This window comes from Dendropsophus ebraccatus, chromosome 7 (genome assembly GCF_027789765.1).
Source record: "Dendropsophus ebraccatus isolate aDenEbr1 chromosome 7, aDenEbr1.pat, whole genome shotgun sequence".
Taxonomy (NCBI): domain Eukaryota; kingdom Metazoa; phylum Chordata; class Amphibia; order Anura; family Hylidae; genus Dendropsophus; species Dendropsophus ebraccatus.
In genome coordinates this window covers 130,349,125-130,363,098 of record NC_091460.1, presented here as the reverse complement: position 1 = coordinate 130,363,098, position 13,974 = coordinate 130,349,125, and the positions used below count along the sequence as shown (strand labels likewise).

General features: G+C 39.9%; 1 protein-coding gene across 1 annotated transcript in view; it reads right to left on the bottom strand.

Moving 5' to 3' along the window:
- Nucleotides 1-13,974, bottom strand: part of LOC138797035 (bifunctional heparan sulfate N-deacetylase/N-sulfotransferase 4-like) — a 218,748-nt gene that overhangs the window by 24,454 nt on the left and 180,320 nt on the right. The window contains exons 6-8 of the mRNA XM_069976807.1: nucleotides 7,202-7,384; nucleotides 4,232-4,328; nucleotides 35-158 (exon numbers count right to left, since the gene is read on the bottom strand). Coding sequence (XP_069832908.1) covers nucleotides 35-158; nucleotides 4,232-4,328; nucleotides 7,202-7,384 — 404 coding nt within the window. The remainder of the gene's footprint in view (nucleotides 1-34; nucleotides 159-4,231; nucleotides 4,329-7,201; nucleotides 7,385-13,974) is intronic.

The following is a 13,974-nucleotide window of genomic DNA, read 5'->3' as shown; positions in this document are numbered from 1 at the left end:
AAATCTAATTGTAAACTTAATATATTCATCTTACCAGTCAATTCCTTTGTGATAGTTGTTTCCATTAAAGAATTGTACTTCCTCAAAGGTCTTTGGGTTAGGAAAGTTGCTTATGATATAAGGATGCATCAGTAGAAATAAATAAAGTGCAGTTGTGCCTATAAAACATATAATATATATTTAGGCAAACATCAATGCAACAGCGCATATGTATACAGAAGAAGATTATTTACGTAGGTTAGATATTGGGGACTTAAATAGGGCATTGGCCCTTGGTGTTGGTTGAGAAAGGGGATTGAACAAGCTACTGTATATGACTGTGTCAAAGGTATTAAAGGGGATTCCAAGAAAATAGATAGAGGAAAAGTAGGAGATCACAGGGATTCCGACCTCTGTTCCCCCTGTCAATCTCCGTCAATCCCCATCTTCTGTGTTATGACCTATGGGTCAATGGAAAGAGCCAAGTAAAGTACACCGGAGGAGCGCTGTACTCGGCTCTTTCTGTAGGCTCCATAGGAATGAATAGAGCCGCGGGTCACGTCCTGCACCTGCGGCTCGATCATACAGAATCTGGGTGCCCAATCGACAACTGAGGGTACAGAGGTCAGATCCCCCATGATCTCCTACTTTTCCTTTATCCTGGGGATATTAGAAACGTTTATTTTCTTGGAATACCCCTTTAAAACATAGTAATACTTCAGGAACAGTTCAGGGAGAAAAAAAAGGAAATGACACTTTATATTATGAATACCAGAGCAGATATATAAAATCTGAAATACGGTAATTTAATGAACCTTTCATTGCTTAAAAAAAAAAGGTCAGTGTCACCAACCTGACATTTACAAGTGGCAGCCATTTTAACCTTTCTTTAACAACAATATCCATACAAGATTCAGATGTCAGAATTTTCTGTTAAATACTCCGTGAAGCCAATGTGCAGTGGTTCGGCTGGTAGGTAGGTCTTTTTATTCGTTGCTATAATGTACTGCCTATAATTCTTGGGTCTTGGACTTTGTATCACAGAATAATAAATATCTAATAATTAAATCTAAGAGGCCAAGAGTTTGTAATGGAAAAGGTAAGGGTAAAAAATGGCACCCGTATAGCACACACTCTATATGTGGGCTTGCATAACCTAGGTGACTTATGTGAATGGAGTCTATGAAACGGGCAGAACTTAAAGTAGGAGGCCAGGGGTGGGGAAGTCAGGGGCGGGGGGTGAGCGCAACGATTCCACCGGAGCTTATCTGCGAGATTTCTGTGTAATGAACAATTATAAGGCTATGCTCCCAAGATGCAAAACCACAACCATTATTGATCATGGTCAATTGTCTTTTTTTTTTTTTTTTTCCCATTATGAGAACATAGCCTAATACTGCTATCATTTCTTGTGCTGCTCTAGAAAATATGAATGAGTGTTACATGTCATGAAGGTAGAATGCTATAAGAGGGATAATGTAAAAATGCTCGGGAGTCTTTACAGGGTCCTATCCAAAAAAGAGAGAAGAGAACTATCTCGGTGGTGAACTACCCTTCTATCCTTCAAGGAGAAGTACGATGATTTATAAAATCTGGCATCCAGCAGAGGCCGGGGGGAAATTGATTACAAGTACAAACTTACCTCACACTTTGCTTGCTGTGATCGGTGGGACTGGCCTCGGGACCCTGCTGGAAGGCATTTTCTCCCGAGTTATGATTAGAGTTGATCGAACTTAGGGAAATCCTAGAATCTATCAAACTCGAACATTCACGGACCTGCCGCATTTGATTGCTGATGCTTTCCTGGTCCGTGGGGAAGGAGTAGAGTGCCTGGGTACCGCCTGGAATTCTGGGATCCAGCCTAGGTAATAGGCTGAATCCCGGAATTCAAGGCGGTACGAGGTTCGATCAACTTTAGTTATGATTACGTCATGACTTTGGGGAAAAAGCTGATGAATTGGCCACTTAGCCAATCAGTGAATGGTGTGGTGTACCACCCTAGTCACTGATTGACTGAGCAGCCAGTCTATTAGCCATCTTAGGACCTGTCAGTGTCAGAGATACCGGAGCCCAGCGGGGGTCTCGAGGCTGGTCCCACCACTTACCGGGAGAGGTAAATTAGTACTTTTAATCAATTTTCCCCCTGTCCCTGCCGGCTGCTGGATTTTATAAGTTAAAGTCAAAGGTAGAAACAACAATTGAGCCTATTCTACTTCATATTTGTTATGGTTTGATCATCTCCTCCTTTTACATTCTTTTTTTGTTTTTTTTTTTTGTTTGTTTTTTAGTTCTTATAGAAAATTTTCTAGCAATAACAGAATGGATACTGCTACTATTTTTGCTTTGTTTTATATTTCCTGACATTTATTTAGACTTTAATGACTGTAAGTCTACAGCCGCTAGAATGTCCCGTGACTCCTGATCTTGGCTACATTCTTGCTGTCTAAACAGTATTACCCAGAGCATAGAAGCCGTGAGACCTGTTCTTCCCTGAACTGTGGAAGGTAATATTTCTCATTACCCCATTCCAGCTCAGCCGGTAAATGTCTTGTTGGCAGACTAACAGTATGTTAAGCCTAAAATAATTCTCTTTGTTACAGATTCACTTAATTACCAGATGTTCTGAGACCTGGCAGATTGGCCTATTGAGTTTAAACATTTGAAGCTATATTGCGGCTTACTGTTATAATCAGTGTTATATGGACTGAAAGGCATGTTTCAGCTAGATTCATTCTATATAAATTCATGTATATAAGTCCAAAGAACAGCAGGAAGTTATATGACTACATATTCAAAATCAATGTATCTTTAATATTTAAAATTTGAAGGAGTAAAATAAAGGAAAAGTCCGTCCAGACCCAGTTTTTAGGAAATGCTGTGGGGGGGGGGGGAGGATAAAAGAAATAATATGCTCATACCTCCCCTGCTCCAGCGCTGGTGCTTAAAGGGGTTGTGCGGCGCTAAGAAATTATTCACAGAATAACACACATTACAAAGTTATACAAATTTGTAATGTATGTTATGTCTGTGAATCACCCCCTTTATGGTGTCCCACCGCCCCGCACGTGTACCCGGAAGTGTGGTGCATTATACAAACCTGATCCGTGTCACGCCCGTCCACCATCTTGTGCCAAGACGTCATCTTCGGGAGGCCAGCCAAATCGCTGCCGCCGTCCCTGATGCCGGCCCCCCTCTGCAGCGTCATAACTGTGCTCAGCCATGATTGGCTTATGCTCAGCCAATCGCGGCTGAGCATCTGATGACGCTGCAGAAGGCAGCCGGCACTAGGGACACGGGAAGGGGGCGATTCACAGACATAACATACATTACAAAGTTGTATAACTTTGTAATGTGTGTTATTCTGTGAATAATTTCTTAGCGCCGCACTGCCCCTTTAAGTCCCCAGGTCCCCAGCCGCTTCCTGGTCTGAGTGGGGACCCGAGATGCGGCGCGTGAAGTCTGCTTAGCCAGTCATTGGCAATAGTGGGGTCCCGCCTCCGCCACTGACTGGCTGAGCGGACCTTACAGGTCACAACCCAGGTCCCCAGCCACTTCCTGCTCTGAGCAGGGACCCAGGTTGTGTCCAAGATCAGAGGACGAGAGCATCCAGATACAGCCACCAGCACTGGAGTCTGGGAGGTAAGAGCATGTTATTTCTTTAATCCTCCCCCTCCCAAGCAAGGTCTGGCCGGACTTCTCCTTTAAGTTCATTCTGTTTCTAATGGGTTATCTAGTCATGATGATCGCCTGATATGTTATAGACACATATAAGAAGATAGTGGTCTTAAGATGGTCATACATTTAGATAACTTTGCCTGCACACTAAGCTTGACTAAGACTGTTCTCTTCCATAATGCCTGCTGATGTCATGAGGTTCTCTATACATAAGATGGTTTGCTAATCCCAAAGAAACTTGTGGATTTAGCTAAATGTGATCTAATATCTATAGCCAGCTTTACACGTAGTCTTATTTCCAGAATTACAAGGCACATAAAGCTTCCAAACCCCTTTTAGCTCAGCCTAATGGACATTTAAAAGTGGGATTTGAGCTCTGTCCTCAGGATAAACAGCTCCATTCAGTGTATAGTGGTCATTCTGGGTTACTGCAGCTTAGATCCCAATGAATGAAAAAAAGTCTAGGAAAACCCCTTTAAAAATGTTAGAGTACAGATTTTAAGAAAAATAGGCTGTTCAGTCCCAGGACACTGTAAAATTAAATAAAATAAATGTTAGACTTGCAACATATACTTACCTGTCTTCTGAGGTCCTATCACAAGAAATTTTGGTAGACGGTCACAGGTTTTGTCTCTAGACCAGATGTCTCTGTGTCTTCTGTCATCACATGGATTCTGTAGAAAGAACATTGTTTAATAATATACCTAATCCTTTTGTCACTTTAAACATTTTTTAGGTGCTTCTAGCAATTTTTCTACGGATGTTGTGTTAGGCTATGTTCACACAACGTATTTTTTTGTATTAATCATGGCCGTTGTTGTGCATTGCAACAACGGCTGTGATTAATACAAAAAATACATTGCATCTGAAAATGAATGGGATCCCGGGCGGATAATATACACATTGTATTCACTCCAGCCGGGATCGCTAGCGGCTGCAGAAAAAACTGACATGTACGTTGTGTGAGGCTGCTATTCATTGAATCGTGGCCGCACAAGCCTGGCAGGTCACACAATGGGGAGTGCGCCTTCGGCAGTGTTTAGTGGTAAATTGATATGCGGGCGCACACGGATGTGTCCGCATCCCAATTCAATGGAATTGAAGTTTATCCTGGCCGGTACTGCAGTTATAGACTTCACTGACACCAGACATTCTGTGACTATATATATATATATATATATATATATATATATATATATATAAATTTTTTATATATATTATATAGAATTATATTATTATATATAATTTTATTTCAATATTCTTTAATTAACATAACAGGATATACAATCTGATGCCCTCAATACTGAATAACAGAGCTATAGCAGGGCTACACTGGGCTACACTGCTACTGAAACTAATAACAAAATCTCAATTACAATACAACATCATCTATTCCCTATGGGGAAAAATTCACCAGCGACCTTGTCACTTCTTCCCCATAGGGAATAAATAGAGGTATACTACAAACATTGTTTTATTGTAACTTTCTGTTACCACGTAACCCTAGCCTTTCAAAGGTTACACTTTCCTGCTTCAAATGACTTAAGAACTTACCCTATATACCGTATTTATTGCCTCTAATTTAATAATATTGTATGAATTAGAACAAAATTGTGCTATTGATTGTATGTTATTAAGTAATACTTATAAGCTATGTTTCGGGCACTCATGATACCACTGGGTGTGATCAACCTGAGCCTTAATAGCATATATCATACTAATGTAGTATGAAAACAGCCTTACCTACAGCTGAGGGAATAAAAACAGATATTATCAAACAATAATGTTGCCCCTTTACTATACATACATTCCAGTAGAGATTGCAGAGTTCCATATACAGTTTACATGGAAGAAATATAATTGAATAAAACCGGCCCATTATCAAGAACCCAATAGGGATTGTTCTGCATTAATAATACATAGAACATTGAAGCTACGGTATTTCATTTATCCGATTACAGGCATGCTTGGTAATTGCTGTAATGCACAGTTAAATAAAATCAATAGATTCGGATTAAACTTCCTTTAATCAATCACAACCCCTTATCTGCACTGTAGAAGCCTGTCACTGCTTATAGTGTAATAAAGGACTTTGTAGACTCATAGACAGTAACACGATAGGTAGATGTTACATTCACTTTCACTTAGTAGACCTGAATCCATTGTTCAGTTATTATTTATTTATTTTTTACAATATTAGAATAGTAGATAATAGGGGTTATAAATTAGAAAGATGTGCACAATTTTATTACGCACTTTCAGTTTGTTTTTCTCAGTTAATAGAATTTTCCAACTTGGCCAATCTTCTTTGTTACAAAAGTCCCCTGGGAAATAAACTAATCCCTGGGATCCCCACCAATGTGATTCCTACCTATCCACTGCTATTTGTAGGGCAACATGGCAGCAAATGTTCAATTTCTTCCAGCACACCCACCGCCTTAGGCTATGTTCACACAACGTCAAAAATTGAGAAAAGGCGTCCGATTTTGATATTTAAACAAACGTCCGTTTTTCCCGCAATTTAACTGACTTCAATGGCAATGCATTGAAGTCAATGGGAAGACGTACGTCCAATGCACACGATGCACTGAATAACGGATGTTTTTACTGCGGACGGCAAAATAACGAACATGATCATTATTTTCGGACGTCTTTTGCAAACAGCAGACGTTTTTTATTAGTTGTTCACACGGTTTTTCTTTTTCCACCGTTCTTTCTCCGTTTTTACTATTAAATTCAATGGACTTTTCAATTAAGCCGCATCCAAAGTGCAATTAGTAACCAAACTAGAATAATGTGCAAACGCCAGTCACTGCACTAAGGGGAGGCCAGACAGCTAAATAAGGTCCGTTATTCTAGACTCAAAATGACGGACGTCATTTTAAACGGAGCTGAAAAAACCTTGTGTGAACATAGCCTTACATAGTACACCTTAACATCAACCCTCCAGAATGGAATGCTCTTTAAGGTTATGTTCACACACAGTATTTTTGTTCAGTATTTTTTGACCAAAAACAGTAGTGGATTGAAAACACAGAAAGGCTATGTTCACACACTGTTGAAATTTGAAAATCTCAAATCTTTCCATACTTATCAGCTGCTGTACATCCTGCAGGAAGTGGTGTATTCTTTTCAGTAGGACACAGTGCTCTCTGCTGCCACCTCTGTTCAAGACCGGAACTGTCCAGAGCAGTAGCAAATTCCCATAGAAAACCTCTCCTGCTCTGGACAGTTCCTGTCTCGGACAGAGATGGCAGCAGAGAGCACTGTGTCAGACTGAAAGAAAACAACATTTCCTGCAGGGCATATAGCAGCTGATAAGTATGGGAAGACTTGACATTTTTAAATAGAAGTAAATTACAAATCTATATAACTTTCTGAAACCAGTTGATGTGAAAGAAAAAGATTTTCGCTGGAGTACCCCTCCTAATTTTGTGTTTGTGATAGGGAGTTGAGGCTTGGAAGGATCAATGGGGACAAGGACTCGCACACGCAGGTGCACACATACACACTGCCGCACATAGTCATATGCATGCGCTATGAATACCTGCCAGAGAGGATCCTTTTGTTCAGGGAAGAGTTGAAAATATTTCCGAGCAAGCTGTAATGGAGGCAAGGTCTGCAGCTTCAGGTTGGTCCATGTTTGCACAAAGTTAGCAAGATGAACAAAGGTGTACAAGCCAAGTCGATCATTTCCATAATTCGACAAGTGCGTCATAAAGATGCTGATCTGTAACAGATATAGATGGGTGTAGCAGACAAGAGACACAGGAGGCTGGAATAAATCTTGTGATCAATAGATGGCAGTAAGATTCCTATGGAGGGAGAGAATAACTCGGCTTCAGAAAAGGTTTCCTAATGAGTTCTCTCCTCAAAGTCATAAAGAATACCAAGCAGGGTGGAAACACCTAAAATATTATATCAGACTATTCAAACACACACAGTTCTAAGAGAGCATCATGTGATATTTAAAAAAAATTATATATTTTACTGTGGACATGAATCTGATGAGAGTCAATACTGCTCAAGATTATGCAGAAATCCATTAGAGAAAGCTATTATTGTAAGAGCATTAGGAAACAAGGACAATTATTGCGCCATTTCCGGGTGTATCAATAAGTCTGTGCTTAGCAATAGTCTTAAGTGAATGGCAGAACATTGCAGAAAGAAATAATACATAACATAACATAACATAAACACTTACGCAGTGAGGGCTCGTTCCCACTGAGGAAAGGTAGCGGAATTCCGCGACGGAATTGTCCGCCGCGGAATGCCGTTAGCCTCCCGCTCATAATGGGAGTCTATGGGAGACGCGCGCTCCTGCCCTGTCCGCGCTGAAGAATGAACATGTTCATTCTTCAGCGCGGACAGGGCAGGAGCGCGCGTCTCCCATAGAGTCCCATTATGAGCGGGAGGCTAACGGCATTCCGCGGCGGACAATTCCGTCGCGGAATTCCGCTACCTTTCCTCAGTGGGAACGAGCCCTTAGGCTGGGTTCACACTACGTACATTTCAGTCAGTATATGTATATTTCAATCAGTATTGTGGTCTTCATATTGCAACCAAAACCAGGAGTGGATTAAAAACACAGAAAGGATCTGTTCACACAATGTTGAAATTGAGTGGATGGCCGCCATTTAATGGCAAATATTTGCTGTTATTTTAAAACAACGGCTGTTATATTGAAATAATGGCCGTTATTTACTGTTATATGGCGGCCATCCACTCAATTTCAACATTGTGTGAACAGATCCTTTCTGTGTTTTTAATCCACTCCTGGTTTTGGTTGCAATATGAGGACCACAATACTGACTGAAATATACGTAGTGTGAACCCAGCTCAAAATGTAAATATTTGGAGATTTTAAATTTATTTGGCATTTTCCCTTTAAACAGATTATCCCAGCATTGTTTACCCCCAGTAAAAAGTGAGAACTATATGGCCGCCTTCGTCCCCGTGAATTTTGTCTGCAGGTGTTGTTGTGAGATGTCACATTTCATAAAAATGCATTTTGACACACATTGTTTGTGACTGAATGCATCTGTGATGCTTCGCTGCGTCTTTTGTATGATCTGACATTGTTGAGCGACAGTGACACTACATAGTAGTCAATAAAAATTGCTACAGTGACAACGGCATTACTTTTCTATAGACGCTATGCAGGTAACTATTAAATTACGTGCATAGTCTTGACCTCGGAGTGACAAGAGAAGACGTCTTCAATATTAATCCAACAATTTTAACAGTCCACATCCTCTTTGAGCAAATATCTTATTAGATATTAGCACCTGTCTCTACCTGCCAATGTAGAAACCCCAAAGAACAGCTTTTACTCTAGAGGTCCTTTACCATCAATACACCACATGGACAATATTGGCATCTCAAGATTAACATCATATTAAGATAATTTATTCACAGCAAGGTAAATCTACATAATAATTCAGCTGTCACCCGTGACAGCCCTGCCACAAGGACAATGTTGTCCCGGTGGCACCACCAATTATTATTTTTTTTTTTTTAGCTAAAAGAAGCCCCTGTGCAAGTACTGGTGACTAGAGATGATTAAACAGCGGAAAATCTTCTATCAAACCTAAACTTTGCCGAACCTTCTGCATTTGATTCCCGATGCCTTCCCGGTCTGTGGGGAAGGAGGAGATAGCCCGGGTACTACATGGAATTCCGGGATTCAGCAAAGGTAATAGGCTGTATCCCGGAATTCCAGGCGGTACCCGGGCTGTCTCCTACTTCCCCACGGACCGCAAAGTCATCGGGAATCAAATGCGGAAAGTTCGGCAAGGTTCGAGTTTGAAAGAACCTAAGATTTTCCACTGTTCGATCATCCCTACTGGTGACAGTATCACTTTAAGGCTATGTTCACACTACTTACAATTTTGTAAAAGAATGGCCATTATTTTCCATTAAAAAAAACGGCCATTCGTTTCATACTAAAAATGATATGCTTTAAACAACGGCGTTACAACGTTATTTTGAGTGCCAAACATTGCGTGAAAACAGCGGTTGTTGTTCCATTGACTTCTACGCATATCACTGCAGAACGGCCGTTATTTTCAAACAAAGTACATTATGTGATCAAAGTCTAAGGGTTAACTGGAAAACTTTAGTGTAAATTGCAGTAGGAATTTTATCTCAAGCATTTTATCCCCTGTGACAACTCATGTGATTCTTTATAATGTGATTCAAGGTTTCCTATTGAAGAATTGGGGTAAAAAAAAAAAAAAACACCAGAAAGAAATGCCAAAATACTTGTAGAGATTTTTTACCCCCTATGGCTATGTTCACACAACGTTTAACAGCATCCGTTGCATAGCAACGGATGCTGTTAAAAAGCCGGCCGTTCTGCACTCAGCCTGTTCCTGCAGCCGATACCTCCGTATCGGCTGCAGGAACGTTCTTTTTTCCCAATTGATTTGCGGGGACCGGACGCTGTGCCTGCAAATCAATTAGCCATTCACTCCAACGCAATGTGCGGCCGCGCTGCACATTGCGTTGTGTGAACAGCTGATGTTTCCGGCCGCTGTTCAGTGAACACCGTCCGGAAATAATGTACAGACACATTATTCTAACGCTCGTTCTAAAGATCGGGCGTTAGAAGAACGATGTCTGAACACAGTTGACGGCATTGCATTGACTTCAATACAATGCCGCTCCTGCAGTAAAGAACGGACGCTGAGGCAATTGCAATCAGCGACCGTTCTTTACTAAACTATGACGTTGTGTAAACATAGCCTATAGAAGTCTTCGGGAGAAAAATGGCACATGCAATAACGGCAAATGGCACAAATGCAATAACAAAAAATGTCATGTGGGTATTGCATTTGCTTTTTCCCTATTGATTGTAAGCTAACATCTGGCTGCAGCTTTTTTTGAAAAAAGGATAAATCTGCAGCAAATTAACCCTGGTTTAACTTAGCCTTATAATCATAAAATCATAACCACAATGCTACATTGCCTATTTATAACAAGTAGAGATGAGATCTAGAAAAGTAGGAGTTTCAGTTTCAGTTTGGCTTTTGTTAATCAAAAGTGGTAAAAAGTGGTATGCTGTGCTATATATATATATATATATATATATATATATATATATATATATATATATATGGTAAAATACCTTGAGGCTTTAATGCAAGGGGATTGCGTCTAATATAATATAGCTGCCGGCTATTTTACTATATAGTTATATAATACAGCATATTTTCGTACTAATTTTGCTATTTTTCATTCACAAAAGCAATATTGAAAAAAAATATGCTGTTTTAAGTTAAAATATATATATATATATATATATATATATATATATATAGAGTAAAAAAAAAAAAGCTGGTGGCTATACTGCTTTATATGATCCCCATGCAATAAGGTCTTTAGCCATTTTTCGATATATTTGTTTAATTCGGTCTAATTTTGTTCTAATTTTGCAATTTTTTATTTACAATAGCAAAACTGAAATGAAAGTAGGTGGTCTGTGTTTTGGGAACCTCTCTCTTTGCTACTTGTCGGCCCATAGTTATGCGCTTTCTGTGATAAGTTCTTTATGTATTTTGGTGCTGTACAGACCTACTCTTGGGTTCTTTTTAATCTTTTCTGTAATCAATAAAGTGTTTTAATTTCCTTATAAATGCTTTTTTATGTTCTTCTTAAAGGAGAAGTCCAGCGGATTATAAAATCATGCAGCCAGCAAGGGGGAAATTGATTACAGTACAAATTGATTGAGTACAAACTTACCTCTCTCCATGCCCACAGTGAGTGACAGGGCTAGCTGCAGGACCCCCGCCAGGCTCTGGGATCTCCATCAGCCTACAAACCTGACCCAGCTGATGGACTGGCCGCTCAGCCAGTCAGTGACTGGAGCAGGAGGCGGCTCAAGTCACTGATTGGCTGAGCGACCAGTCCATTGGCTGGGGCAGGCCTTTTCTCCCTTATGTTTACCCTTATGTATACTTGTATAAGGCTTTGTTCACATACTAATGCTTTGTTGCTGACTTTTGATAATTTAGGGTGCAGATAATGATAATGATCAAGGTCACAAAACAAACAAAGTCTAAACATAGTCTAGGGTTATGTTTAAACAACGGAGATTTATTAAACTGGTGTAAAGTAAAATTGTCTTAAATTGCCCCCCCCCCCCCTGCAACCAATCAGATTCCACCTTTCATTTCTCACAAATTCTTTGAAAATTGAAAGGTGGAATCTGATTGGTTGCTAGGGGCAACTATGACAATTCTTCTGTAAACTAGTTTAATAAATTTTTCTCCATGTTTTTTTTTTTTTTTTTTGGACAGACGTAATTTTTGCATAAAAAAAGACACCTTTTGGTGCTAAAATGATGGCTTGCCAAAAAAAATTGCTGCAAAACGGCCAAAAAAAGACTGTGTGAACAGAGCCCAAATATGTTTTCCAAGATTATATATTGCAAATACAGGTTATGTTCCCAAAATGTCTTTTTTTTAGGTGAACTTTTTTTTTTGTCCCAGAATGATGGTCATTACTAATGATCATGTTTATTACTTACTTCCATCATTATAAAATAACAGGCGTTATTTTACCTTGTGGCAACCATGGAAAAACTTTGTACAAAAAGATATGAAAGCTAATGGTTCATTTATTTTCCATTTTATTGCCTACATTTTAGAGATTTTTTTTAAAATGTCAAAATAAACCATAGACTTATGGTAGTTATTATTCTGTGATTTCATGCAATTTATGTCCCTTTTATACAGTGACTGCATTTAATATTGAATAGTAAGCAATAAATATGTCGTTTCACTATAGCTGCATTTTTAAACAACTGGCTGACTTAGTTGTTTTTTATGGACATTGGTCAAGGGCAACAACATGACTGAACATACTTTTTCTTTAAATTTGTAATTTTCTGGTTCAGTACCAGTATTTTTTTCAGCATACCCCTGAGCTATTGACTTTACAGAGCATGGAATGATATGTAATGTAAGACTACAAGTCCTCCATGCATTGGTATGTATAGGACAACAGAATTCAGTACATGCTACCTTTTTAATAGTTAAGTACAGTATGTTGTACTTTGAATACCTATACATTTATGTGGAACATTCTATCTGACATGTTTCTCAAATGAAAGGATGAAGGGAGGTGACTTAGCAACAGTGGTTGAAAATCATTTATTGACTAATAAATGTATTCAGTATAAACACATTAAAATACGTACATACAGTATACCTACTCTAGAGATGAGCGAGTATACTATTCGCTCGAGTATCAGGGTGCTCGAAAGTACTCAATAGCCAAACGAATACTGCATGGTACTCTTGTTACGGCTCGTTCACACTAGGGCCTCTCCACTCAAAGAATTGACATGTAGTGTGAACGGGTCCTTAAAGGGGTACTTCAGCAAAAAAAAAAAAAAATTCCTAGCAATTGAAACACATTACAAAATTATATAACTTTGTAAAAGTCTTTAATCACCTATCTGCCCCCTTATCTTTTCTCCCCTCCAGCCCCCACCAGGAAGTGAAGTAAACTTATTCTTACCTAATGACTGTTGACCCCAGGCTGTTCTTAGGAAGCCATTTTGTGACAATGACATAATCAAGAGGGAGGCGGGTCTAAGCCATGTTAAGCCAGCCTCCCATTGTCAGATGACTCAGGTTGCTCAGCTCTGATTGGCTGAACAAGCTGTAAACCATCTAACAGTTTTACAAAGTCAGTTAGACATCACAGGAGACAAAGTGCATCATGGGAAAGCCCAGACCAGGAAGTAAAGAAAAAATGAAGACACCAACTGGAGCTTCAGGGACCTGCAAACAGCGGGAAATTTAAATGGAGACAGACTCAGGAGGGATGGTAAGTGTAAAAACTATGTTTGATTGAATGTTTTTTTTTTATCAGGAGTACCCCTTTAAATACCAGGCCTCCACCCTGCATGTTTAGCATCTTAAATCAGTGAGATGTAGTTTCCTGTCTGGCACAATCTTTACCTATGCAGAAACTATACGGAAAAAAATAAAAATCAGGGGGGGGGGGGAATTAACCCCTTAACGACAAAGGGCGTATAGGTACGCCCTATTGCCGGTAAGGGCGTAGGTATTAGCGGGCACGGTCCGATCGCCGTGCCCGCTAATACATTAATCAGATGAAGCTGTCAAACATGACAGCTGCATCTGATTACCGGATCCAGCGTCTCCCTGGTGTCTAGTGGCGGAGATGGCTCCTCCGGGATGTTATCCCGGAGGAGCCATCTCCGTTTCTGAAGCCGGCCGGGGACCGCTCCAAGATGGCGCCGTCCCCGGCTGGGCACTCGTTTACTTCCGGCTGCAGCAGCCGGAA